Consider the following 27,865-nt stretch of genomic DNA (forward strand, 5'->3'; position numbering starts at 1 on the left):
TTTTTTTTTTTTTTGAGACAGAGTTTCACTCTTGTTGCCCAGGCTAGAGTGCAATGGCGCAATCTCGGCTCACCGCAACCACCACCTCCCAGGTTCAAGCGATTCTCCTGCCTCAGCCTCCCTAGTAGCTGGGATTACAGGCATGTGCCACCATGCCTGGCTAATTTTGTATTTTTAGTAGAGACAGAGTTTCTCCATGTTGATCAGGCTGGTCTCAAACTCCCAACCTCAGGTGATCTGCCTGCCTCGGCCTCCCAAAGTGCTGGGATTACAGGCATGAGCCACCGTGCCTGGCCGATCTTACTTCTAAATAAGATCCCATTCACAGGTTCCAGGAGCCACAGCCTGGACAGATCTTTTGGGGGACAGAACTCAACCCACAACAACTTGCTTTGACGATTATTTCATTTGTTTTGTGTTCTCATCTTTTTAGTTGGAAAAAAAAAAAATAGTGTTTAGACTGAGAGCAAAGAAAGTATCAAAATCATCTAAAATGTACACTAGAGGAAAATAAGAAGTAGAAAACCTTGTTGACATCATGGAAGAGGCCCAGGGAGAGATGGGTATGAGATTGTTAGGAGGGAAATCTTTTCCTCCTCGGTAGCATCTTCTGCTGATTTTTCTGTATCCACAGATGGGGCGTGATCTAATCTGACGGCAAATGCCCGTGTTCTCACGGCGGCTACATGACAAGATTTGAGTACAGATCCACACAGGAGAGACAGACAGGACTGTCTGAGGCAGAAAGAGAGACAGACAGAAAGCCTGTCTGTGTTGAACAATTCTCACTGTTGAAATGGTATCATTAATACGTCACAGAGCTGTGCAAGGCAGCCTGAAAGGAGAACCTCATATTTCATAGACACCCATTGTTGCTACATCCATCACTGGTGCCAAAGTTCTGTTCAGGATGAAGCTTCTAACAGACACCCCTCAAGGTGGACACTGCAGCCCCACCTTAAAGCATGAAGAGGACTCAAACATTGCCTACGGTCAATGTCAAAGCTGAGCTCTCCCACCCCCATCAGTGTGGTCCTCAGTAAAGCCCGGGAAACAATCTACAAAGTAGAGGCAGTCCAACCCTGTCCATAGAAACCTCCAGTCACTTATCGTGTGAACACCAAGAACAAGAAGCCACTGGAGATACATCTCTTTATTATTATGTCTTGCGTGCTTTGACAGTAGTTCCAGATCACAAGAAAAAGTTATTTCCTGACTAAAATGGCATCATAAATGGCTCCTGTTTTCTTAAACTGGAAGTCTCTGAAGCCAGCAGAGGAGAGGAGCATGTGGTAGTGGGTGGGGGTCCTCTCCTGCCCTTCCGTCTGCACAAGCATGTTCAGAGAGTAGAGCTGCGTGAGCAGAGGACCCCGCCTGTCTTCATCCAGGAGGCTTTCAATTACCAGAAGGCCACCACCTAGAAAGGGAGGGGCACAGTCCACATCACACACACAGACTGTGCCAAAGTCCCAGTGAACCATAAGGACAGCGAGACCTCAGAGGACAGTCGGGGCACTGTCTCCATCACACACCCAGAGGCTGTGCCCACGTCTTTATGGAATATCACAGAATAGATGGACCTCACAGAACAGACAGCAGGGACACTGTCCCCTTCACACACACACAGAGGCTGTGCCCACATCCTCATGAACCATCAGATGGGTGGACCTCACAGGAGAACTGGGACACTGTCTCCAACACAGACACAGAGGCTGTACTCACATCCTCATGAACCATCAGGATGAGTGGACCTCACAGGAGAACTGGGACACTGTCCCTAACACACACACACAGAGGCTGTGCCCACATTCTCATGGACCATCAGGATGGGTGGACCTCACAGGAGAACTGGGACACTGTCCCTAACACACACACACAGAGGCTGTGCCCACATTCTCATGGACCATCAGGATGAGTGGACCTCACAGGAGAACTGGGACACTGTCCCCTTCACACACAGAGGCTGTGCCCACATTCTCATGGATCATCAGGATGAGTGGACCTCACAGGAGAACTGGGACACTGTCCCTAACACACACACACAGAGGCTGTGCCCACATTCTCATGGACCATCAGGATGGGTGGACCTCACAGGAGAACTGGGACACTGTCCCTAACACACACACACAGAGGCTGTGCCCACATTCTCATGGACCATCAGGATGAGTGGACCTCACAGGAGAACTGGGACACTGTCCCCTTCACACACAGAGGCTGTGCCCACATTCTCATGGATCATCAGGATGAGTGGACCTCACAGGAGAACTGGGACACTGTCCCTAACACACACACACAGAGGCTGTGCCCACATTCTCATGGACCATCAGGATGGGTGGACCTCACAGGAGAACTGGGACACTGTCCCTAACACACACACACAGAGGCTGTGCCCACATTCTCATGGACCATCAGGATGGGTGGACCTCACAGGAGAACTGGGACACTGTCCCCTTCACACACACAGAGGCTATGCCCACGTCCTCATGGACCATCAGGATGGGTGAACCTCACAGGAGAACTGGGACACTGTCCCCATCTCACACACAGAGGGTGTGCCCACATCCTCATGGACCATCAGGATGAGTGGACCTCACAGGAGAGCTGGGACACTGTCCCCATCTCACACATAGGGTGTGTCCACGTCCTCATGAATCATCAGGATGAGTGGACCTCACAGGAGAGCTAGGACACTGTCCCCTTCACACACACACAGGCTGTGCCCACATCTTCATGAACCATCAGGATGGGTGGACCTCACAGGAGAGCTGGGACACTGTCTCCAACACACACACAGAGGCTGTGCCCACGTCCTCGTGGACCATCAGGATGGGTGGACCTCAGAAGTCAGTGAGGCACTGTACTCATGACACACACAAATACTAGCCTAATTCTGAAACAGTTTCACCAAAGTGAGGCCACTGAAGTTTCAGAGGACCTTTCACTTTTTCCATCTTTATGTGGTTTTATCAATAGAAGAGAAATTAGGACCCTATGTCTTGTAGGTAGTTATCTAAAAGGAAAGCCATTTGGCAGGATGTCTACACTTACCTGTGGGATGATTTCAGTGCCTGCCTTCTAAATGTGACTCGTGTAGTTCTGCCCTGAGTCACAAGCACAGCTGAAATGCAAACCCCACAGCTTACCTGGCTTGCAAGTATGGTAGACCCTCTCCAGCAGGTGTGAGCACTTTCCATCTGCCCAGTCATGGAGGATCCTGGCCAGGATGTACAGATCTGCTTCCGGAAGAGGGTCTTTAAAGAAATCCCCTGGAACACAGGGCAATAGGACAGGCACCCTGAGGTCAGCCTGCCATCCGATCCCATTTGACTAAACCTATTTCAGGTACAAAAGGTCACCGGGATGGGTCATACCTTTCCCAGGTCTTCCAGGCTAGTGACCTGCAGATCTAGCCTTGAAAACCAAAAAGGCTCAGGAGAAAGATAAGAAAATACTGAATGATATGTGTCTCCAACACACACACAGAGAGGCTGTGTCCACATCCTCATGGACCATCAGGATGGGTGGACCTCACAGGAGAGCTGGGACACTGTCCCCTTCACACACAGAGGCTGTGTCCACGTCCTCATGGACCATCAGGATGGGTGGACCTCACAGGAGAACTGGGACACTGTCCCCTTCACACACACAGAGGCTTTGTCCACATCCTCATGGACCATCAGGATGGGTGGACCTCACAGGAGAATTGGGACACTGTCCCCTTCACACACAGAGGCTTTGTCCACATCCTCATAGACCATCAGGATGGGAGGACCTCACAGGAGAACTGGGACACTGTCTCCAACACACAGACAGAGGCTGTGCCCACGTCCTCATGGACCATCAGGATGGGTGGGCCTCATGGGAGAACTGGGATACTGTCTCCTTCACACACAGAGGCTGTGCCCATGTCCTCATGGACCATCAGGATGAGTGGACCTCACGGGAGAACTGGGACACTGTCTCCAACACACACACCGAGGCTGTGCCCACATCCTCATAGACCATCAGGATGGGAGGACCTCACAGGAGAACTGGGACACTGTCTCCATCTCACACACAGAGGCTGTGTCCACATCCTCATGGACCATCAGGATGGCTGGACCTCACAGGAGAGCTGGGACACTGTCCCCTTCACACACAGAGGCTGTGTCCACATCCTCATGGACCATCAGGATGGGTGGGCCTCACAGGAGAGCTGGGACACTGTCCCCTTCACACACAGAGGCTGTGTCCATGTCCTCATGGACCATCAGGATGGGTGGACCTCACAGGAGAACTGGGACACTGTCCCCTTCACACACACAGAGGGTGTGCCCACATCCTCATGGACCATCAGGATGGGTGGACCTCACAGGAGAATTGGGACACTGTCCCCTTCACACACAGAGGCTTTGTCCACATCCTCATAGACCATCAGGATGGGTGGACCTCACAGGAGAACTGGGACACTGTCTCCAACACACAGACAGAGGCTGTGCCCACGTCCTCATGGACCATCAGGATGGGTGGGCCTCACAGGAGAGCTGGGACACTGTCCCCTTCACACACAGAGGCTGTGTCCACATCCTCATGGACCATCAGGATGGTGGACCTCACAGGAGAACTGGGACACTGTCTCCAACACACACAGAGGCTGTGCCCATGTCCTCATCGACCATCAGGATGGGTGGACCTCACAGGAGAACTGGGACACTGTCGCCTTCACACACACAGAGGCTGTGCCCATGTCCTCATCGACCATCAGGATGGGTGGACCTCACAGGAGAACTGGGACACTGTCTCCTTCACACACACAGAGGCTGTGCCCATGTCCTCATCGACCATCAGGATGGGTGGACCTCACAGGAGAACTGGGACACTGTCGCCTTCACACACACAGAGGCTGTGCCCATGTCCTCATCGACCATCAGGATGGGTGGACCTCACAGGAGAACTGGGACACTGTCGCCTTCACACACACAGAGGCTGTGTCCACGTCCTCATGGACCATCAGAATGGGTGGACCTGTCTCCTTCTCCTTTAGAAAATCATGTAATGATTTCTTTTTTGTTTTGTTGTTTTGTTTGAGATGGAGTTAGGCAGTTTGCCTGGGGTCTCGTGGTAAATGGAACTCAGGTGCAGGCTTCCAGATTCCAACCCTGCGTGCTTCCCAGTAAACCATAAGGTATCCTAACAGTTGTTCGGGTTGCAAAACCATGAACAAAAAACACATTTTCTCTCAGGTCCTATCCAACCAACAAGTCTTGCTACAAACTCTTTCATTTTTTACATTTTTTTATTTTTGAGATAAAGTCTCGCTCTGTCGCCCAGGCTGGAGTGCAGTGGCACGATCATGGCTCACTGCAGCCTCCACCTGCCACGCTCAGGCGATCCTCCCACTTCAACCTCCACAACAGCTGGGGCCACAGCTGTGCACGGCTACACCTGGCTAATTTTGTTGTTGTTTTTTTTTTTTGTAGAGACAGGGTCTCACCATGTTACCCAGGCTGACGGTAAAACTTCTAGACTCAAGTGATCCACCCACCTCAGCCTTCCAAACTGCTGGGATGACAAGCAGGAGTCACTGCCCTGGGCCTTACCTCTTTTTTTTTTTTTTTTTTTTTTTTGAGACAGAGTCTCACACTGTCGCCCAGGCTGGAGTGCAGTGGCTGGATCTCGGCTCACTGCAAGCTCCGCCTCCCGGGTTCACGCCATTCTCCTGCCTCAGCCTCCCGAGTAGCTGGGACTACGGGCACCTGCCACCACGCCAGGCTAATTTTTTGTATTTTTAGTAGAGACGGGGTTTCACCGTGTTAGCCAGGATGGTCTCGATCTCCTGACCTCGTGATCCGCCCGTCTTGGCCTCCCAAAGTGCTGGGATGACAGGTGTGAGCCACCACACCAGGCCTGGACCTTAACAATCTGAGAAAGTAGCATGAAAACAGGACAATAGACGCCTTAATAGGAAATCTTAAAGCCTTCTTCATCCAACTCAGGACCTTGGCATGCGCTGATTGCTCCTAAAACAAGGCTTTTTTTTTTTTAAGATGTCCTGGATCTTGGCTCACTGCAACCTCCACCTCCCAGTTCAAGCGATTCTCCTACCTCAGCCTCAAGTAGCTGGGACTACAGGTGCACACCACCCTATCCAGCTAATTTTTGTAGTTTTAGTAGAGACGGGGTTCCACTGTGTCAGCCAGGATGGTCTCGATCTCTTGACCTTGTGATCCGCTCGCCTCGGCCTCCCAAAGTGCTGGGATGACAGGCATGAGCCACCGCGCCCGGCCAGCATGCTGTTTCTTTCACATAACCCAGGTTCTTCTCATCCTTCAGGTCTCATCTCAGCCTCTCGTGACCAAGCTAGTTCCATTTGGTGTTTTCTCCATGGAATACAACTCAGTCATAAAACAGAAAGAAATAATGCCTTCGCAGCAACTTGGAGGGAGCTGGAGGCCATTGTTTTACATGAAGGAACTCAGGAATGAAAAAAAAACACTGGATGTTTTCACTTACAAGTGGGAGCTAAGATACGAAGATGCAAAGACGTACGAATGAGACAAAGAATTTTGGGGACTCAGGGTGAAATGTGGGAGGTGAGTGAGGGATAAAAGACTCTCAAAAAAAAAAAGAAAGAAAGAAAAAGAAAGATCGGGCACGGTGGCTCACGCCTGTAATCCCAGCAGTTTGGGTGGCCGAGGCGGGCAGATCGCCCGAGGTCAGGAGTTTGAGACCAGCCTGTCCAACACGATGAAACCCCATCTCTACTAAAAAGTACAAAAATTAGTCAGGCGTGGTAGCGGGCACCGTCATCCCAGCTGCTCAGGAGGCTGAGGCAGGAGAACTGCTTGAACTGGGGAGGTGGTGGGTGGAGAGAGCCGAGATAGTGCCACTATACCCCAGCCTGGGTGACAGATACAAACTTTGTCTCAAAAATAAATAAATAAAATAAAATAATTTTAAAAAAAAAGTACATATTGAGTACAGTGCACATGGCTTGGGGGATGGGTGTAACAAAATCTCAGAATTCACCACTAAAAAACTCACCCGGTTGGGCGCGGTGGCTCACACCTGCCATCCCAGCACTTTGGGAGGCCGAGGTGGGCGGATCACCTGAGGTTGGGAGTTCAAGACCAGCCTGGCCAACACGGTGAAGCCCTATTTCTACTAAAAATACAAAACTAGCCGGGTGTGGTAGTGGACGCCTGTAATCCCAGGTACTCGGGAGGCTAAGCCGGAAAATCACTTGAACCCGGGAGGTGGAGGTTGCAGTGAGCCGAGATTGAACCACTGCACTCCAGCCTGTAATCCCAGCACTTCGGGAGGCCGAGGTGGGCAGATCACCTGAGGTCGGGAGTTCGAGACCAGCCCGGCCAACATGGAGAAACTCTGTCTCTACTAAAAGTTCAAAAATTAGCCGGGTGTGGTGGCAGGTGCCTGTGATCCCAGCTACTTGGGAGGCTGAGGCAGGAGAATCACTTGAACCCAGGAGGTGGAGGTTGTAGTGAGCCAAGATTGCACCACTGCACTCCAGCCTGAGTGACAGAGCAAGACTCTGTATCAAATAATAATAATAATAATAATAATAATAATAATAATAATAATTGTAAGAAAGCTGTATACCTACACACAGCTTTCCATCCATCATGAGTAACACACAGTGTGGAGTTGAGGGTGTTGTTGGGAGCAAGAAGAAAACCACATGATAGGCTGGGCGCGGTGGCTCATGCCTGTCATCCCAGCACTTTGGGAGGCCGAGGCGGGCGGATCACGAGGTCAGGAGATCGAGACCATCCTGGCTAACACGGTGAAACTCCATCTCTACTAAAAAATACAAAAAACTAGCTGGGCGTGGTGGTGGTACCTGTAGTCCCAGCTACTTAGGAGGCTGAGGCAGGAGAATGGTGTGGAGCTTGTAGTGAGCCGAGATTGTGCCACTGTACTCCAGCCTGGGCGACAGAGCAAGACTCCGTCTCAAAAAAAAAAAAAAAAAAAAAATCACATGACGTCTTCATCATCTCCCAGAAGCATCCAGCCACACCCCCCGCTCGGAGAAACCATGAGACACGTCTCTGCTTCCCCGACAGACACAGACACACCTTCCTGGAACTGAATGTCTTGTTCCTCCGGGAATGAGAAGTGCTGCTTTGCCGTCCGCACCACTTCTGGGATGTCGAAAACGGTGACCTTACATCCAGGATACAGAGACAGGCACTCCTTCGCCAGAGCTCCAGGGCCACCTGGAAGAGGACAAAGCGTGTCTGGCCCCCAGAGATGAACCAGGGAGACGTCACTCGCCCTCCACGCACCGTGGACCCATGAAGGGTCTAACCCAGGAACCTGGGACCTTCCACCGTGTCTGGTCTTTTTTCTTTTTTTTCTTTCCTTCCTTCCTTCCTTCTTTCTTTTTCCTTCCTTCCTTCCTTCCTTCCTTCCTTCCTTCCTTCCTTCCTTCCTTCCTTCCTTCCTTCCTTCCTTCCTTCTTTCCTTTTCCTTCCTTCCTTCCTTCCTTCCTTCCTTCCTTCCTTCCTTCCTTCCTTCCTTCCTTCCTTCCTTCTTTCCTTTTCCTTCCTTCCTTCCTTCCTTCCTTCCTTCCTTCCTTCCTTCCTTCTTTCCTTTTCCTTCCTTCCTTCCTTCCTTCCTTCCTTTTTTTATTATACTTTAAGTTCTAGGGTACAGGTGCAGAACATGCAGGGTTTCCTACGTAGGTATCCATATGCCATGTTGGTTTGCTACACCCATTGCCTCGTCATTTACATTGGGTATATCTCCTAATGCTCTCCCTCTCCCAGCCCCCCACCCCCTGTCAGGCCCTGATGTGTGATGTTCTCCACCCTGTGTGTCCATGTGTTCTCCTTGTCCAAGTCCCACCTAGGAGTGAGAACACACGGTGTTTGGTTTTCTGTCTTTGTGATGGTTTGCTTAGAAGGATGGTTTCCAGCTTCATCCATGTCCCTGCGAAGGACACGAACTTATCCTTTTTTTTTTTGAGACAGAGTCTTGCTCTGTCGCCCAGGCTGGAGTGCAGTGGTGCAATCTCGGCTCACTGAAAGCTCTGCCTCCTGGGTTCACGTTATTCTCCTGCCTCACCCTCCGGAGTAGCTGGGGCTACAGGCGCCCGACACCATGCCTGGCTAATTTTGGTTTTTTGTTTTTTGTTTTTTGTATTTTTAGTAGAGACAGGGTTTCACCGTGTTAGCCAGGATCGTCTTGATCTCCTGACCACATCGTGATCCGCCCGCCTCAGCCTCCCAAAGTGCTGGGATGACAGGCGTGAGCCACCGCGCCCGGCCGAACTCATCCTTTTTTATCTGCCATGTCTGATCTCGACGGTGATGTGATTGTCTACGGGCCCCCGAGTTCAGGTGGTCTTCCAGGCTGGGCTAACCCAAACTCCAAGCTTCCACACGGCCACTGACTGAACTCTGTGCTCTCCAAGCCTGCGCACCTGTCCAGCCAAGGGCGGACAACAGGTAAGAGAAGGACGCGATAGCAAGCCCCGGGCAGAAGATCCAGCCAGCCGTGCACACAAAGTCCATCGTGGGCCCCAGAGACCTCCAGCCCCGTGCTCCTTGTCCATTATTTCCGTAGAAAGTCTGTGTTATTATTAATTATTTATTTATTTATTTATTTATTTTGAAACAGACTCTCGCTCCGTCGCCCAGGCTGCAGTGCAGTGGCGTGATCTCCTCTCACTGTGACCTCCGCCTCCCAGGTACAAGCAATTCTCCTGCCTCAGACTCCTGAGTACCTGGGATGACAGGCACCCGCCACCACACCTGGCTGCTTTTTTGGATTTTTTAGTAGAGACCGGGTTTCACCATGTTGGTCAGGCTGGTCTCGAACTCCCGACCTTGGGATCCACCCACCTCGGCCTCTCAAAGTTCTGGGATGACAGGCGTGAGCCACCGTGCCCGGTCGACTTGTTCATTATTTTCTTCCCAAGCTGCTGCCCAGGCAGGGGGATCCTGAACTCTATGTATCCCTGCTGACAGTGACTAAAAGTAATAAATCAGAGAAGGCTATCCACTCTGCAAAGAGCTTTCTGCCAGCCAGGAGCTCTTCTGAGTGATCCACTGAGTCACAGAAGGGAGACAGGCTGGGTGGATCACGGCCTGGAGTATGAGAGCCCTACGGGGTGCAGGAGGTGCTTAAGGGGTGAGCTCGAGGTTGGTGGGTTTGTATTTGAAAAGCAAGCTCAGGGCCAGGTACGGTGGATGAGCTGAGCCCAGGAGTCTGAGACCAGTCTCTACAAAAAGTTTTAAAATGGCCGGTGGCGGTGGCTCAAGCCTGTAATCCCAGCACTTTGGGAGGCCGAGGCGGGCTGATCACGAGGTCAGGAGATCGAGACCATCCTGGCTAACATGGTGAAACCCCGTCTCTACTAAAAATACAAAAAATTAGCCGGGCGAGGTGGCGGGTACCTGTAGTCCCAGCTACTCGGGAGGCTGAGGCAGGAGAATCGCTTGAACCCGGGAGGCGGAGATTGCAGTGAGCCGAGATTGTGCCACTGTACTCCAGCCTGGGCGACAGAACGAGACTGTGAAAAAAAAAAAAAAAACAAGGAAGCTCAGCCTGGGTGTGGTGGCTCACGCCTGTAATCCCAGCACTTTTGGAGGCTGAGGCAGGAGGATTGCATGAGCCCAGGAGTCTGAGACCAGCCAGGGCCACATAGAGAGACTCAGTCTCTACAAAATAAGTTAGGTGTGGCGGCATGCATCTGTAGTTCCAGCTACTCGGGAGGCTAAGGTGGGAGGATCACTTGAGCCTGGGAGTCTGAGGCTGCAGTGAGCCATTATCACAGCACTGCACTCCAGCCTGCGAGACGAGCAGAACCCTATCTCAAAAAATAAAAACAAGACCGAGGCAGGCGGGTCCCTCGAGGTCAGGAGTTCGACACCAGCCCGGCCGACATGGCAAAACTCCGTGTCTATCAAAAAATACAAAAATTAGCCTGCCGTGGTGACGCGCGCCTGGAATCCCAGCTACTCGGGAGGCTGAGGCAGGAGAATCGCTTGAACCCGGGAGGTGGAGGTTGCAGTGAGCCGAGACCACACCACTGCACTCCAGCCTGGGCGATAGAGCAAGATTACATCTAAAAAATAAAATAAAATATAGGGGTCAGGCATGGTTGCTCACGCCTGTCATCCCAGCACTTTGGGAGGCCAAGGCGGGTGGATCACGAGGTCAAGAGATAGAGACCAGCCCAGCCAACATGGCAAAACCCCGTCTCTATTAAAAAATTCAAAAATTAGCCTGGCATAGTGGCGCGCACCTGTAATCCCAGCTACTTGGGAGGCTGGGGCGGGAGAATTGCTTGACCTGGGAGGTGGAGGTTGCAACGAACCGAGATCACACCACTGTACTCCAGCCTGGGCAATAGAGCAAGATTACATCTTTAAAAAAAAATTAAAATAGAAATAAAAGAAAAGCGTGCTTTCAGAGGAGATGTTTGCTGACTCTAGGAAGTGCCCAGTGCTGGGAGGAATGATTCCTCCAAGACCAGAGATCTCGTACATGTCAAAGCATCAGAATGCAAAAAATAAAAGACCTTGTTAGGCCGGGCGCGGTGGCTCACACCTGTCATCCCAGCACTTTGGGAGGCCGAGGCGGGCAGATCACGAGGTCAAGAGATCGAGACCAACATGGTGAAACCCTGTCTCTACTAAAAATACAAAAAATTAGCCAGGTGTGGCAGCTTGCACCTGTCGTTCCAGCTACTCTGGAGGCTGAGGCAGGAGAATCGCTTGAACCCGGGGAGCGGAGGTTGCAGTGAGCTGAGATCGTCCCACTGCACTCCAGCCTGGGCGACAGAGGGAGACTCCATCTCAAAAAAAATAAAATAAAAAACATTGCTTACACGCTCCCTACAGAGATCAGGAGACACAGCTCTGAGGTTTTGGGGGTTGGGGGGGTACCTACCACCGAGGTCGCACATAAGTGGGAACCCCGAAAGGTCAAAGGCAGTGAGCACGCTTCTCCCGTTGACGCTCCAGACCTCCTGCAGAGCTTGCATGAACTGCAGCCGCTCGCCCTCAGACCTGGCGTGCAAAACCACGCTCGTGACAACGGTGAAGATCCGGGCAGGCGTCCACAGCAAAGGTGTACATAACCCCCTGCTGAGAACAGAGCCGTACCCTACAGGTGCACCTGAGAGCTTCGCATGTGTGAAATGGAACATGGAGTCATTTGGGATGGGGCAACCGGAGGTCGGCCACCAAAGGGTACCCAGCTCTGGGAAACCCGGGGTCGAGTCAGAACGGATCATTGTTCTCTGGATGGGAAGGGATTTCCCCGCTCAATGGGAAGGGATTTCTATCCGAAGAGGAGTTTAGATGTTTTCTAAGAGGAAAGTCGATAATATGTCCCCCCACCCACAGAGCTCAGCTCCAGAGGACAAATCCAGGAAGGGTGGGGGGGGGTCCACATATCCTGGGGCAGGGGCCCCAGAAGGTGGGAATTCAGGTGGTGGGGGAAGAGGCTAGAGAAAAGGCAGGAACTAGTAAGGGAGGGAGGTGAGATGGAGCCAAGAAGGACAGGTGGACACGGAGGCGGACAGAGCTCATGTGTTGCAAGCTCCCTCTCTCCTCCTGTCCTCTCGGCAGAGCCTGCTGTGGGGGTTTGCCTCAGAGTAATGAGGGCTGAAAAACTGCCTCTTAGGTACCGGGGTCACTACTCAGGTGATGGGCACACTAAAAGTCCAGGCTCCACACTGCAACATGTAAGCATGGAAGAGACGGGGACTTGCGCCCACTAAACAGATACATATATACACATATACGTACACATGTATACATATATTCACATATATATGAAGAAAGGAAGGAAGAAGGAGAAAAAGAAAAAAGGAAAGAAGAGAGGAAACGAGAGAAAGAAAGAAAAAGAAAGAAAGAGAGAAAGAAAGAAAGAGAAAAGAAAAAAGAAAGGAAAGGAGGAAGGAAGGAAGGAAGGAAGGAAGGAAGGAAGGAAGGAAGGAAGGAAGGAAGGAAGGAAAAGAAAGAAATGGGTGAGGGAAGGAGGAAAGGAGAGAGGGTGGGTGGGAGGGAAGGAAGGAAGGAGTAAGGGAAGGAGGGAAGGAAGGAAGTGAGGGAGGGAAGTAGAGAGGGTGGGAGGGAGGGAAGGGAGGAAGGAAGGAGACAGGGAGGGAGGAAGGGAGAAAGGAAAGAAGGTAGGAAGAAAAAAAAAGAAGGAAGGAAAGAAAGAGAGAAAGAGAGAAAGAGAAGAAAGAAAGAAAGAAAGAAAGAAAGAAAGAAAGAAAGAAAGAAAGAAAGAAGGAAAGAAAGAAAGAGGGAGGGAGGGAGGGAGGGAGGGAGGGAGGAAGGAAGGAAGGAAGGAAGGAAGGAAGGAAGGAAGGAAGGAAGGAAGGAAGGAAGGAAGGAAGGAAGGAAGGGAGGGAAGAAGGAAGGAAGGAAAGACAGACCAACCGAAAGGAGAAGAGAAGAGGAAAAAAGGAGGGGAAATACGGGGCATGAAAACAGAGAAGACGAGAGAAAGGAGAAGACGGGAGAGGAGAAGGAGAGAGGCAGGCGAAGGGAGGCGACGGGAGAGGTAGAAATGAAAAGAGAGGAGAGAAGGGAAGAGAAAGAAAGGAGGAAAGAGAGGAGAAAGGAAGAGGAAAAGAAGAGAAAGGATGAAAGGGGATGGGAGGGAAAAGGAGAGGAGAGGAAAGAAGAGAGTGAAGAGAGAAGAGAGAGGAGACAAGAGAGGGAAGATGGGAGAGAGGAGGGCGGAGATGGAGAGGAAAAGAGAGGAGAGAAGGAAAAGGAGAGAAAGAGAGGAGGACAGAAGAGGAAGAGAGGGAACAGGATGGAAGGAGAGGAGAGGGGAGGGGAATAGAGGGGAGAGAAGGGGAGGAGAGGAGAGGCTGGGGGACAGACCCATCAATCCACCTCCATCTTAGAATTCCAGGTAAGAGCTTCAGGCAAAGGCCAAAGCTGTGTCCACGTCCACAAAGCAAAGTGAAGAACTGGGGTCTCCCCTGGCCTCACCTTCACCTCTGACCAAATCAAAAACTGGGCCTCTATTTTCTTTCTTTTCTTTTCTTTTTTTTTTTTTTTTTTTTTTTTTTGAGACGGAGTTTCACTCTTGTCGCCCAGGCTGGAGTGCAACGGCGTGATCTCAGCTCACTGCAACCTCCATCTCCCAGGTTCAAGCGGTTCTCCTGCCTCAGCCTCCCGAGTAGCTGGGATTATCGGTGTGCACCACCACGCCCGCCTAACTTTTGTATTTTTAGTAGAGATGGGGTTTCACCATGTTGGCCAGGCTGGTCTCGAACTCCTGACCTCAGGTGATCCGCCCACCTCAGCCTCCCAAAGTGCTGGGATGACAGACGTGAGTCACCGCGCCTGGCCGGTGCCTCCATGTTCTACATAAACACTGAGTTTGTGAGTAGTCCTTTGGAAGGAAGGGTCAAGTTGCACCCACTCAGGAACTGGATCCATTCGAACATCAGAATCTGGGATGGTAGTGGGGGTGGGGGGTGTTATTTTAAATTAAATGGTGACTTCCTCCTGGGTTATCCCGTTTGAGTACATTGATTGGGTCTCCTAAGTCCTTTAGAAATAAACACAATCTTATCTGAGTTGTTGGTTTCAAAGTGATGGGTGTTACCTGTAGATGGCTGTAAAAAGGTCTTCAGCGGGAACGCCAAACGTCTGCAGGTACTGGTTCTTTCCTTCTCTAAGAAAAGAGAGGGAAGGCTGCTGTTTAACTACCTCATCTCATCTCATCATCTCATCTCATCTCATCATCTCATCATCTCATCTCATCTCATCATCTCATCATCGCATCTCATCATCTCATCTCATCTCATCTCATCATCTCATCTCATCATCTCATTTCATCTCATCTCATCATCTCATCTCATCTCATCATCTCATCTCATCATCTCATCTCATCATCTCATCTCATCATCTCATCATCTCATCTCATCATCTCATCATCTCATCTCATCTCATCTCATCTCATCATCTCATCTCATCATCTCATCTCATCTCATCATCTCATCTCATCATCTCATCTCATCATCTCATCTTCTCATCTCATCTTCTCATCTCATCTCATCTCATCATCTCATCTCATCTCATCATCTCACCTCATCATCTCACCTCATCATCTCATCTCATCATCTCATCTCATCATCTCATCTCATCTCATCTCACCTCACCTCACCTCATCATCTCATCTCATCATCTCATCATCTCATCTCATCTCATCTCATCTCATCATCTCACCTCACCTCATCATATCATATCATATCATATCATATCATATCATCTCATCTCATCTCATCTCATCATCTCATCTCATCTCATCTCATCTCATCTCATCTCATCTCATCGCATCGCATCTCATCTCAGTCGCCCAGGCTGGAGTGCAATGGCATGATCTCGGCTCACTGCAACCTCTGCCTCCCAGGTTCATGCCATTCTCCTGCCTCAGCCTCCCGAGTAGCTGGGACTACAGGCGCCCGCCACCACGCCCAGCTAATTTTTGTATTTTTAGTAGAGACGGGGTTTTACCATGTTGGTCAGGCTGGTCTCGAACTCCTGACCTCTTGATCCGCCCACCTTGGCCTCCCAAAGTGCTGGGATTACAGGTGTGAGCCACCGTGCCCGGCCTTATCTTATTTTATGAGATGGAGTCTCGCTCTGCCGCCCAGGCTGGAATTCTGTGGCACTATCTTGGCTCACTGCAATCTCCGACTCCTGGGTTCAAGCAATTCTCCTGCCTCAGCCTCCCACGTAGCTGGGACTATAGGCGCCCGCCACCACGCCCGGCTAATTTTTTGTATTTTTAGTAGAGACGGAAGTTTCACTGTGTTAGCCAGGCTGGTCTTGATCTCCTGACCTCAAGTGATCTGCCCACCTCGGCCTCCCAAAGTGCTGGGATGACAGGCGTGAGCCACCGCACCTGGCCACACCAGGTGATTTCTACCATCTACTCTGGGTAAGCAAGTCTAGCAATGCCATGTTTGTTTCTGCAAGAAATCTGCCATTTCAGGCTGGGTGAGGTGAGATGGTGCCACTGCACTCCAGACTGGTCGACAGAGCGAGACTCCATTCAAAAAATAAATAAATAAATAAATTAAAAAAAAAAAAAAAAAAAAAAAAAAAAAGGCTGGGTACGGTGTCTCACACCTATAATCCCAGCACTTTGGGAGGCTGAGGCGGGCAGATCACCAGAGGTCAGGAGATCGAGACCATCCTGGCTAACATGGCGAAACCCCGTCTCTAGTTGGACATAGTAGCGGGCACCTGTAGTCCCAGCTACTCGGGCGACTGAGGCAGGAGAATGGCTTGAACCTGGGAGGCGGAGGGTGCAGTGAGCCGAGATTGCACCACTGCACTCCAGCCTGGGAGACAGAGCGAGACTGTGTCTCAAAAAAAAAAAAAAGAAAGAAACCTTCCCTTTCACCTCCTCCAATGCCCCTTCACCAGCCCCCCGGGGGTACCGCCTAGATGCAGCCCCCACCTCACAGCATCTGCCAGGTGACCCCAGCACCCGTAACTGGTCCTGCCCATATACTTCAGCAGGCTGCATTGTGACGTCGGGCTGACCCTGGTCAGGTAGGCGCTGGACAGCTCTGTGTTTTCATAGAAAGCTGAAACACACAAAAAAGAACAGGGAGAAAGCAGTGAGATTCCGAGTCCCTGCCGGCGGACGCTCCCCAGCTCACCAACGTGGTGATTTCCACATGATTCCTGCCTGGGAGCACCAACACCCGCACAGCTGGGGCGTTCTGTGGAAGGCACAAAGGTGACCCGGGGCAGCTGGCACCCACGTTGGGTTCGGTTTAGACAAATCCCATCGGGAGTTTTGGGTGGAGGAAGTACAAATGCAGTTGAACCATGAGAGGAAACACACATTACATTTCCCCAGTGTCTAAAATAACGTATTGAGGCCGGGCACGGTGGCTCACGCCTGTCATCCCAGCACTGTGGGAGGCCGAGGCGGGTGGATCACCTGAGGTCAGGAGATCGAGACCAGCCTGGCCAACAGGGCGAAATCCTGTCTCTACTAAAAATACAAAAACTAGCCTGGCCAGGTGGCGGGTGCCTGTAATCTCAGCTACTGGGGAGGCTGAGGCAGGAGAATCGCTTGTACCTGGGAGGCGGAGGTTGCAGTGAGCCGAGATTGCACCGCTGCAGTCCAGCCTGGGCAACAGAGCGAGACTCTGTCTCAAAAACAGAGCGAGAGGGCCGGGCGTGGTGGCTCACTCCTGTAATCCCAGCACTTTGGGAGGCCGAGGCAGGTGGATCACCTGAGATCAGGAGTTTGACACCAGCCTGGCCAACATGCTGAAACTCCGTGTCTACCAAAAATACAAAAAGTAGCTGGGCGTGGTGGTGGGTGCCTGTAATCCCAGTTACTCAGGAGGCTGAGGCAGGAGAATCGCTTGAACCGGGGAGGCAGAGGTTGTAGTGAGCTGAGATCTCACCACTTCACTCCAGCCTGGGGACGGAGTGAAACTCCGTCTCAAAAAAAAAAAAAAAAAAAAAAAAAAAAGAAACCCCATCATTCGCATAATATCTCTGGCTAGTTTTTTTTGTGTGTATGGTTTTGTTTTTTGTTTTGTTTTGACGCAGGACCTTGCTCTGTTGCCAAGGCTGGAGTGTAGCGGTGTGACCATAGCTCACTGAAGCCTCGAACTCTTAGGCTCAAGCAATCCTCCTGCCTCAGCTGGGACCTGACTAGCTGGGACCACAGGCATGTACCACGACTCCCAGTTCATTTTTGTATTATTATTATTAATTTTTTTTTTTTGAGATACAGTCTTGCTCAGTTGCCCAGGCTGGTGAGAAATGGCACAATCTCAGCTCACTGCAACCTCTGCCTCTCGGGTTCAAGCAATTCTTCTGTCTCAGCCTCCCGAATAGCTGGGACCACAGGTGTATACCACGTCTCCCAGTTAATTTTTCTGTCTTCTTTAGAAATGGGGTCTCGCGACATGGCCCAGGCTGCTCTCAAACTCCAGGGCTCAAGGAATCCCCCAGCCTGGGACTCGCACTCTGGCAGCTTTGACGTCCCCAGGGCAGACCTCGGTAGTTACGACAGAAACCACATGAATCCCCAAACCTGCAAATACAGACGGAATCTCGCTCTGTCGCCCAGGCTGGAGTGCAGTGGCGCCATCTCGGCTCACTGCAACCTCTGCCTCCCGGGTTCACGCCGTTCTCCTGCCTCAGCCTCCCCAGTAGCTGAGAAGACAGGTGCCCGTCACCACGTCCGGCTAATGTTTTGAATTTTTTTAAATAGAAACGGGGTTTCGTGGTGTTAGCCGGAATGGAGACAGTCTGGTTTTGTACAGAACACATGGGCTGCAGAGGGTGGCCCACTTAAAATGCCTCCTTCAAAACGCCCGTGTCCTCACCTTTTCCTGCCCTCGTCTCCACTTTCAACAGCTTCAGGGACACGCAGGTGTCCAGCAGGAGCTCTGTCCCGTGGGAGCTGGCCTCCACACCTGCAGCCACCGCTGCCACGTCCAGGGGCCCTGGGGCCTCGGCGAGAAGGTCGAACACCCCCAGCTCGCAGGCGGCGAAGAGAACCTCGGAGGAGGAGCAGAAATAAAAGGTCAGCGCCTGACCCTGGGAACCCATAGCCATAGAAACACCTCATAACAGGCCAGGCTGGGGAGGAACGCATTGTTTTATTTATATTTTTATTCATTTCTTTCTTTTTTTTTTTTTTTTGAGATGGAGTCAAATGAGGTTGCACCACTATGGAAAACAGGCATATTTATTTATTTATTTATTTACTTATTTATTTATGTTAATTTATGTATGTATTTTGAGATGACGTCCCACGGCATCGCCCAGCCTGGAGTGCAGGGGCGTGATCTCGGCTCACCCGAACCTCCGCCTCCCGGGTTCAAGAGATTCTCCTGCCTCGGTCTCCCGAGTAGCTGGGATTACAGGCCTATCCCACCATCCCCGGCTAATTTTGATATTTTTAGTAAAGACGGGGTTTCACCATGTTAGCCAGGCTGGTCTGGACCTCCTGACCTCAAGTGATCCACCCTCCTCAGCCTCCCAAAGTGCTGGGATGACAGGCGTGAGCCACCGCGCATGGTCCTCGCTCTCTCTCTTTGAGACAGTCTCGCTGTATCGTCCAGGCTGGAGTACAGTGGTGCAATCTCAGCTCACTGCAACCTCCACCTCCCGGGTTCAAGTGATTCTCCTGCCTCTCCCTCCCGAGTAGATGGGATTATAGGTGCCCACAACCACGCCCAGCTAATTTTTGTATTTTTAGTAGAGACGGGGTTTCTCCACGTTGGCCAGGCTGGTCTTGAACTCCTGACCTCAAGTGATCCACCCGCCTCAGCCTCCCAAAGTGCTGGGATGACAGGTGTGAGCCACTGTGTCCAGCAGCTCTTGTTCTAGTAACTTTGTATTAACTAATTTTTTCTGTTAAGGGTAGAGAAAGTTTTATTAAGGTTGGATTAATAATAATTAATAATTAATAATAATTCTATTAAGATTGTGTTAACTTGTTTCGTTAAGTTTTTATGGTTGTTATTCTGTTAATTATATTAAGGTTGTCTTAGCTCCTGTTTTATTTGTATTAATTAATTACTCTATTAAGGGTGTATTAGGTTATTCTGTTAAGGTTTTATGAGTTCTTGTTCTTATGAAGCTTGTATTAAGATGTATTCTATTCAGGTGGTGTTACCTTTTCTGTTAAGCTGTTATTAATTCCTGTTTGGTTAAGGTTGCATTGACTGCTTGTTACAGTAAAGTCTGCATCAAGTTTATTCTACTAAGCTTGTATTAGCGCCTTTTCTATTAAAGCTAGATTAGGCCGGGCGCGATGGCTCACACCTGTCATCCCAGCACTTTGGGAGGCCGAGGCGGACAGATCACTTGAGGTCAGGAGTTCGAGACCAGTCTGGCGAACACAGTGAAACCCCATCTCCACTAAAAATACAAAAAGTAGCCAGGTGTGGTGGTGGTGTACGCCTGTAATCCCACCTGTTCAGGAGGCTGAGGCAGGAGAACGGTGTGAACCCGGGAGGCGGAGGTTGCAGTGAGCTGAGATTACACCACTGCACTCCAGCCTGGGCGACAGAGTGAGACTCAGTCTTAAAAAAAAAAAAAAAACAACAGCTATATGAATTCTTGTTCTTTAATGTTGTATTAACCTTTTAAAACTAGCGTTGTGCTCTGTTTTATTCATTAAAGTTGTATTCATTCCTGTTGGGGTTGGGTGAATTAATCGTTCTTTTAAGGATATGTTAAACGTTATCTTCTTATGTCTATGTTCACTGTTGGTCTATGAAAGTGGCATTAACTAATTGTTTCTGTTAAGGGTGTACTAAGCTTGATCTTTCTTTTTTTCTGCTCCCAAAAAGTTTTATTATTATTATTATTATACTTTAAGTTCTGGGATACATGTGCAGAATGTGCAGGTTTGTTACACTGGTATACACGTGCCATGGTGGTATGCTGTGGGTATACACCTGCCATGGCGGTCTGCTGTGGGTAAACACCTGCCATGGCGGTCTGCTGTGGGTATACACCTGCCATGGTGGTTTGCTGCACCCATCAACCCGTCACTTACATTAGGCATTTCTCCTAATGCTATCCCTCCTGTAGGCCCCACTGTTTTTTTTTTTTTTTTTTTTTTTTTTTTTTTTTTTTTTTTTTTTTTGAGGATACTGGGTCTGGCTCTATCTGCCAGGCTGGAGTGCTATGGTGTGATCTCGGCTCACTGCAACCTCCGCCTCCCGGGGTTCAAGCGATTCTCCTGCCTCAGCCTCCTGAGTAGCTGGTACTACAGGCACCTGCCACCACGCCCAGGTGATTTTTGTATTTTTAGTAGAGATGGGGTTTCACCATGTTGGCCAGGCTGGTCTCGAACTCCTGACCTTGTGATCCGCCCGCCTCGGCCTCCCAAAGTGCTGGGATGACACGCGTGAGCCACCGAGCCCAACCAAGGGGATACTCAATGTTATCTTCTTATGTCTATGTTCACTCTTGGTCTATGAAAGTTGCATTAGCTAATTGTTTCTGTTAAGGGTGCACTAAGTTTGATCCTCTTAAGGTGGCTTTAACTCTGCCTTAAGCCCGATTGTTCTTCCAAGATTTCGGACGCAGCAAACCCCCTGTGAACCAGCGACAGGCTTCGAATGAGCAGTCAGTAGCCCCAGCAGGCTGCCTGTGGTCAAAGGAGGCAAAGGGAGCAAGTGACTGTTGTCTGGGACAGTAACAGAAACCCCACGTCTACTAAAAAATAGAAAAGTTAGCCAGACGTGGTGGCACGTGCCTGTCATCCCAGCACTTTGGGAGGCCGAGGCGGGCGGATCACGAGGTCAGGAGATCGAGACCATCCTGGCTAACACGGTGAAACCCCGTCTCTACCAAAAATCCAAAAAATGAGCCAGGTGTGTTGGTGGGCGCCTGTAATCCCAGCTACTTGGGAGGCTGAGGCAGGAGAACTGCTTGAACCTGGGAGACAGAGCTTGCAGTGAGCTGAGATTGTGCCATGGCACTCCAGCCTGGGCAACAACAGTGAAACTCCGTATCAGAAAAGTAAATAAAATAAAAAATAAATTAGCCGGGCTTGGTGGCAGGCACCTGTCATCCCAGGTACTCAGCAGGCTGGGGCAGCAGAATCGCTTGAACCCGGGAGGCTGCTCCATGTATGGGTGGCTGGGGCATAGGTATTTCCAACCCTTGGGGACCTAGGGATAAAATTCAGGGGCTCTACAAACAAGGAACGAGAAGAGATTTCACTCTGATTTTCACTACCTCTTCCTAAGATGGGCTATTCCCGCCAACCACGAGCGTACATTAAACCACAGCCGGGATACAAGAGCCTGAGGGAGCCGGGTGCGGTGGCTCACAGCTTTCATCCCAGCACTTTGGAGGCCGAGGTGGATCAACTGAGGGATCGGGAGTTCGAGACCAGCCTGACCGACATGGAGAATCCCCGTCTCTACTAAAAATACAAAATTATCCGGGCGTGGTGGTGCGCACCTGTCATCCCAGCTACTAGGGAGGCTGAGGCAGGAGAATCGCTTAAACCTGGGAGGCGGAGGTTGCAGTGAGCCAAGATCGTGCCCCTGCACTCCAGCCAGGGCAACCAGAGTGGAACTCTGAAAAAAAACCAAACAAACAAAATAACAAAAAACAAAAAATCCTGTGGCTTGCTGACAGAGAAACCACAGATATTTTCATGTCACATGAGAGCTGTTGCGGACGTCTCAAAATACCACCAGCACATGACTCCGTTTCACAATGCTGCTGGTTTTTTGTTTTTGTTTTGAGACAGAGTCTCACTCTGTCGCCCAGGCTGGAGCGCAGTGGCATCATCTCGGCTCACCGCAACCTCCACCTCCTGGGTTCAAGTGATTCTCCTGCCTCAGCCTCCTGAGTAGCTGGGACGACAGGCACCTGCCACCATGCCTGGCTAATTTTTATATTTCTAGTAGAGACGGGATTTCACCATATTGACCAGGCTGGTCTCAAACTCCTGACCTCAGGTGATCCTCCCGCCTCGGCCTCCCAAAGTGCCGGGATGACAGACGTGAGCCACCGTGCCCGGCTAAGATCTGCTGGTTTTAGTATCCTCATCGCCACTACCTGCAGCCATCATCTTGGTGTTGCTGTCACAGAAGTTAACCTGCAGGCATCTCTCTGCCTAGGGCTTGTTCAGCCACGAAGCAGTTTTACTCACAAAAAAAAAAAAAAAAAAAAAAAAAGGCCTGGGGGAAAAAACCGGCGATTGCCTGAGAGAAAGAAACCCATTCCCTCAGCCCATGAAGGCAGCCACGGATGCTTTCATTCCAGTCACCTCTTTAGATCTTTGGAAACTGCAGTTGTTCAACATCCGGGCTCACCTCATCAAGACCGCTGTACTGTTTAATACCGTTACCCAACGCACTGAACACCCATTCGCGGAGGAAGCTTTAAAAAAAATAAACGCATCCCGGCCGGGCGCAGCGGCTCATGCCTGTCGTCCCAGCACTTTGGGAGGCTGAGGCCGGCAGATCCCTTGAGGTCAGGAGTTCGAGACCAGCGTGGTCAACATAGTGAAACCCCCACCTCTACTAAAAAATAGAAAAATTAGGCCGGGCACGGCAGCTCACGCCTGTCATCCCAGCACTTTGGGAGGCCGAGGCGGGCGGATTGCGAGGTCAGGAGATCGAGACCATCCTGGCTAACACGGTGAAACCCCGTCTCTACTAAAAATACAAAAAACTAGCCGGGCGAGGTGGCGGGCGCCTGTAGTCCCAGCTACTCGGGAGGCTGAGGCAGGAGAATGGTGTGAACCCAGGAGGCGGAGCTTGCAGCAAGCTGAGATTGTGCCACTGGGATCCAGCCTGGGGGACAGAGCAAGACTCAGTCTCAAAAAAAAAAAAAAAAAAATAGAAAACTTAGTTGGACGTGGTGGCACGTGACTGTAATCTTAGCACTTTGGGAGGCCGAGGCAGGTGGATCACCTGAGGTCAGGAGTTTGAGACCAGCCTGGTCAATATGGTGAAACCCTGTCTCTACCAAAAATACAAAAAATTAGCCGGGCGTGGTGGCAGGTGCCTGTCATCCCAGCTATTCGGGAGGCTGAGGCAGAACTGCTTGAACCCGGGAGGTGGAGGTTGCAGTGAGCTGAGATCATACCACTGCACTCCAGCCTGGGCAACAAGAGTGAAACTCCATATCAGAAAAATAAATAAATAAATACATAAAAATTAAAAATAAAATAATTAGCCAGGCTTGGTGGCTGGCGCCTGTCATCCCAGCTACTCGGGACGCTGAGGCAGGAGAATCGCTTGAACCCGGGAGGCAGAGGCTGCAGTGAGCCGAGATCACACCACTGCACTCCAGCCTGGGAGACAGAGCGAGACTCTGTGTCAAAAAAAAAAAAAAAGAATAAATAAATCAATAAATCTCTGATTTATCTCTGTGTTTGCATTAAAGTAAAATTCATAAAATTCACCATTAACCATTCTTGTTTTGTGTGTGTGTGTGTGGTTTTTTTGTTTCTGTTTTTTCTTTCTTTTTTTTTTTTTTTTTTTGAGACAGAATCTCGCTCTGTCTCCCAGGCTGGAGTGCAATGGTGCGATCTCGGCTCACTGCAACCTCCGCCTCCCGGGTTCACACCATTCTCCTGCCTCAGTGTCCCGAGTGGCTGGGACTACAGGCACGCACCACCAAGCCCAGCTAATTTGTGTATTTTCAGTAGAGACGGGGTTTCACCACATTGGCCAGGCTGGTCTCGAACTCCTGACCTCGTGATCTGCCCGCCTCAGCCTCCCAAAATGCTGGGATGACAGGTGTGAGTCACGGCGGCCGGCCCGATGTACCCACATATATTGATTGACGTCTCATGTCTGCCTAAAATGCCTAAAACGAAGCTGCCCCCGGACCACCTTGGGCACACATCCTCTGGACCTCCTGAGGCTTTGTTGCAGGTGCACGTCTCTCCCGGTGGGAAATAAACCTCCTGAAATGATGGAGACTCGGTGGGAAATAAACCTCCTGAAATGATGGAGACTCGGTGGGAAATAAACCTCCTGAAATGATGGAGACTCAGTGGGAAATAAACCTCCTGAAACGATGGAGAGTCATCATTTTTCTCCATTGACACTCCCCACAGTGGAACGTGAGTGTGATGAACGCGTCTTCTCCCCACCTTGTCCCACAGAGCGTACCCTACCTGGGACACCATGAAGCCGTTGGTGTACTCATTGAGGAGGCGATAGCCGTCGTCCCCTGAGGAACCCATGTCGTCTCCAATCCAGCCGCGGCGTCCGGAGCCTCTGGAGCGTTTGCTTCTAGGAGCACGGAGCCTGCTGGCAGGCTGGGAAAGAGGGACCCGCTCACGGCTGCTGCCTGAATCTCCCTGCTGGCTGCCCAGTACTCAAACAAAGACAGATCACTCTAGAAACTCGCATTAACCTTATTAGGGGATCACAAAGCGTGTCGGAATTCCCTGGCTTTCTGCGCGGGGCCGTTCCGCAGCCCTAAAATAGCCTGCCTGAGGCCTCCCCTGAGCCGTGGAGTCATCGGCTGCAGAACTGATCCCAGAGCAATATGCTCTCCCCCCTCATTAGCACTAAACGAATCGTCTCACGGATGGAACAGGTTCTGGATTCATTTCTGGGGGTTGCACGAATTTCCGCAAACTGGGCGGCTCACAAAACAGTTCTCTCACACTTCTGGAGGCTGGAAGTTCAACATCAAGATGCCAGCAGGCCAGACTGGGCAACATAGCGAGACCCTTTACAGCAGGCCAGCCTGGGCAACATAGCGAGACCCCTTTTTTTTTTTTTTTTTTTTTTTTTTTGTTTGGTTGAGATGGAGTCTTGCTCTGTTACCAGGCTGCAGTACAGTGGCACAATCTCAGCTCACTGCAACCTCCACCTCCCAGGTTCAAGTGATTCTCCCGCCTCAGCCTCCCGAGTAGCTGGGACTACAGGTGCCTGCCACCACGCCTGGGTAATTTTTGTATTTTTAGTAGAGACAGGGTTTTGCCATGTTGCCCAGGCTGCTCTCGAACTCCTGACCTCAGGTGATCCGCCCGCCTCATCCTTCCAAAGTGTTGGGATGACAGGCATGAGCCACTGCACCTGGCTACTTTTTGAAATCTTTCTAGAGATGGGGGTTTCACTGTGTTGCCCAGGCTGGTCTCGAACTCCTGACTTCAAGAGATTCTCCCACTTCAGCCTAGATATCTTGCAATGTTTATTTGAACAATCTAAATGCCTGCATATAATTAATATGTGACCGTGCCGGGGCCAGGTGCGGTGGCTCACGCCTGTCATCCCAGCACTTTGGGAGGCCGAGGCGGGCAGATCACGAGGTCAGGAGATCGAGACCATCCTGGCTACAACGGTGAAACCCTGTCTCTACTAAAAATAAAAAAACTAGCCGGGCGAGGTGGCGGGCGCCTGTAGTCCCAGCTACTCAGGAGGCTGAGGCAGGAGAATGGCGTAAGCCCGGGAGGCAGAGCTTGCAGTGAGCTGAGATCCAGCCACTGCACTCCAGCCTGGGCGACAGAGCCAGACTCCATCTCAAAAAAAAAAAAAAAAAAAAAAAAGAATATAGAATATAAACCTAGCCTTGCCCAGGTGCGGTGGCTTCCCAGCAATTTGGGGCAGATCACCTGAGGTCAGGAGTTTGAGACCAGCCTGGCTAACATGGTGAAACCCCGACTCTACTAAAAATACAAAAATTAGCTGGGCGTGGTGGCTCAAGTCTGTCATCCCAGCCCTTTAGGAGGCTGAGGTGGGAGCATCACTTGAGGTCAGGAGTTCAAGACCAGCCTGGCCAACATAGTGAAACCCCACATCTACTAAAAATACAAAAATTAGGCGGGCACGGTAGCGCACACCTGTAATCCCAGCTACTCGGGAGGCTGAGGCAGGAGAATGGTGTGAACCCGGGAGGCGGAGGTTGCAGTGAGCTGAGATCACGCCACTGCACTCCAGCCTGGGCGACAGAGTGAGACTCTGTCTCGAAAAGAAAGGAAGAAGAAAGAAAAGAAAAAAAGGAAAGAAAAGAGAGAGAAGAAAAGGAAGGAAGGAAGGAAGGAAGGAGAGAAAGAGAGATAGAGAGAGAGAGAGAGAGAAAGAAAGAAAGAAAGAAAGAAAGAAAGAAAGAAAGAAAGAAGGAAGGAAGGAAAGAAAGGGAAAGGGAAAGGAAGGGAACGCAAGGAAAGGAAAGGAAAGCAAAGGAAAGGAAAGGAAAGCAAAGGAAAGGAAAGGAAAGGAAATCAAAGGAAAGGAAAGGAAAGGAAAGGAAAAGAAAAGAAAGAAAGAAAAGAGAAAAGAAAGGAGGGAGGGAGGAAGGAAGGGAGGTAGAGAGAGAGAGAAAGAAAGAAAAGAAGGGAGGGAGGGAGGGAAGGAAGGAAGGAAGGAAACAAGAAGGAAGGAAGGAAACAAGGAAGGAAGGAAGGAAGGAAGGAAAGAAGGAAGGAAGGGAGGGAGGGAAAGAGAGAGAGAAAGAAAGAGAGAAAGCCTTGAAGTTCAGAGCGACGAAGGGTCCTTGGGGACTGCAGGGGACACCTGCAGACAGACAGGGCTGGCCCCCGATCGCATTTGCTTAATGGAACCCCAAAGCCACTGTCATGCGGCCAAATCTCTGCCTGCTGAGGGGATTCCTCAGGGATCTGAGTTAAGGCGATTACCTGAGGAATTGAGAAGGGCAGGAACACGGTGACTAGAGAATGGAGACTTACAAAGGACATGCACGGACACTTGTCTTGTTTTTGAGACAGAGTCTCGCGCTGTCACCAGGCTGGAGTGCAGTGACGCAATCTCGGCTCACCGCAACCTCCGCCTCCCGGGTTCACGCCATTCTCCTGCCTCAACCTCCTGAGTAGCTGGGATAACAGGCACCTGCCACCACGCCCGGCTAATTTTTGTATTTTCAGTAGAGTCAGGGTTTCAGCATGTTGGCCAGGCTGGTCTCGATCTCTTGACCTTGTGATCCGCCCGCCTTGGCCTCCCAAAGTGCTGGGATGACAGGCGTGAGCCACCGCGCCCGGCCGACAGACACTTCTGAAAAACAAGACACACTTGTGACTGACAAACATACTGTATTAGTCCGTTTTCATGCTGCTGACAAAGACATACCTCAGACTGGGTAATTTATAAAGAGAAAAAATGTTTACTGGACTCACGGTTCCACGCGGCCAGAGAGGCCTCACAGCCACGGCGGGGAAGCGAAGGAGAAGCGAAGGCACGTCTTACAGCCGGCGGCAGGCAAGAGGGTGTGCGCCGGGGGTCTCCCGTTTACAAAACCATCGATCTCGGCCAGGTGTGGTGGATCACACGTGTCATCCCAGCAATTTGGGAGAGGCTAAGACAGCCAGATCATGTGAGGTCAGCAGTTCCAGACCAGCCTGGCCAACATGGTGAAACCCCCGTCTCTCCTACAAATACAAA

The 27,865-nt window shown here is 50.7% G+C and overlaps 1 protein-coding gene across 1 annotated transcript; it reads right to left on the bottom strand.

Annotated features, from left to right (window-relative positions):
* Positions 1-1,138: 1,138 nt before the first annotated feature.
* ASMT (acetylserotonin O-methyltransferase) lies at positions 1,139-27,853 on the bottom strand. Its single transcript, XM_073013906.1, has 9 exons — positions 27,601-27,853; positions 24,634-24,777; positions 18,350-18,524; positions 16,450-16,579; positions 14,587-14,655; positions 11,899-12,017; positions 8,076-8,216; positions 3,144-3,266; positions 1,139-1,417 (listed from the first exon to the last, which is right to left on the bottom strand). The coding sequence occupies exons 2-9, from the start codon at positions 24,700-24,702 to the stop codon at positions 1,206-1,208; spliced, it is 1,038 nt and encodes a 345-aa protein (XP_072870007.1). The 5' UTR covers positions 24,703-24,777; positions 27,601-27,853; the 3' UTR covers positions 1,139-1,205.
* Positions 27,854-27,865: the final 12 nt, after the last annotated feature.

This window comes from Chlorocebus sabaeus, chromosome X, assembly GCF_047675955.1.
Source record: "Chlorocebus sabaeus isolate Y175 chromosome X, mChlSab1.0.hap1, whole genome shotgun sequence".
Lineage (NCBI taxonomy): Eukaryota > Metazoa > Chordata > Mammalia > Primates > Cercopithecidae > Chlorocebus > Chlorocebus sabaeus.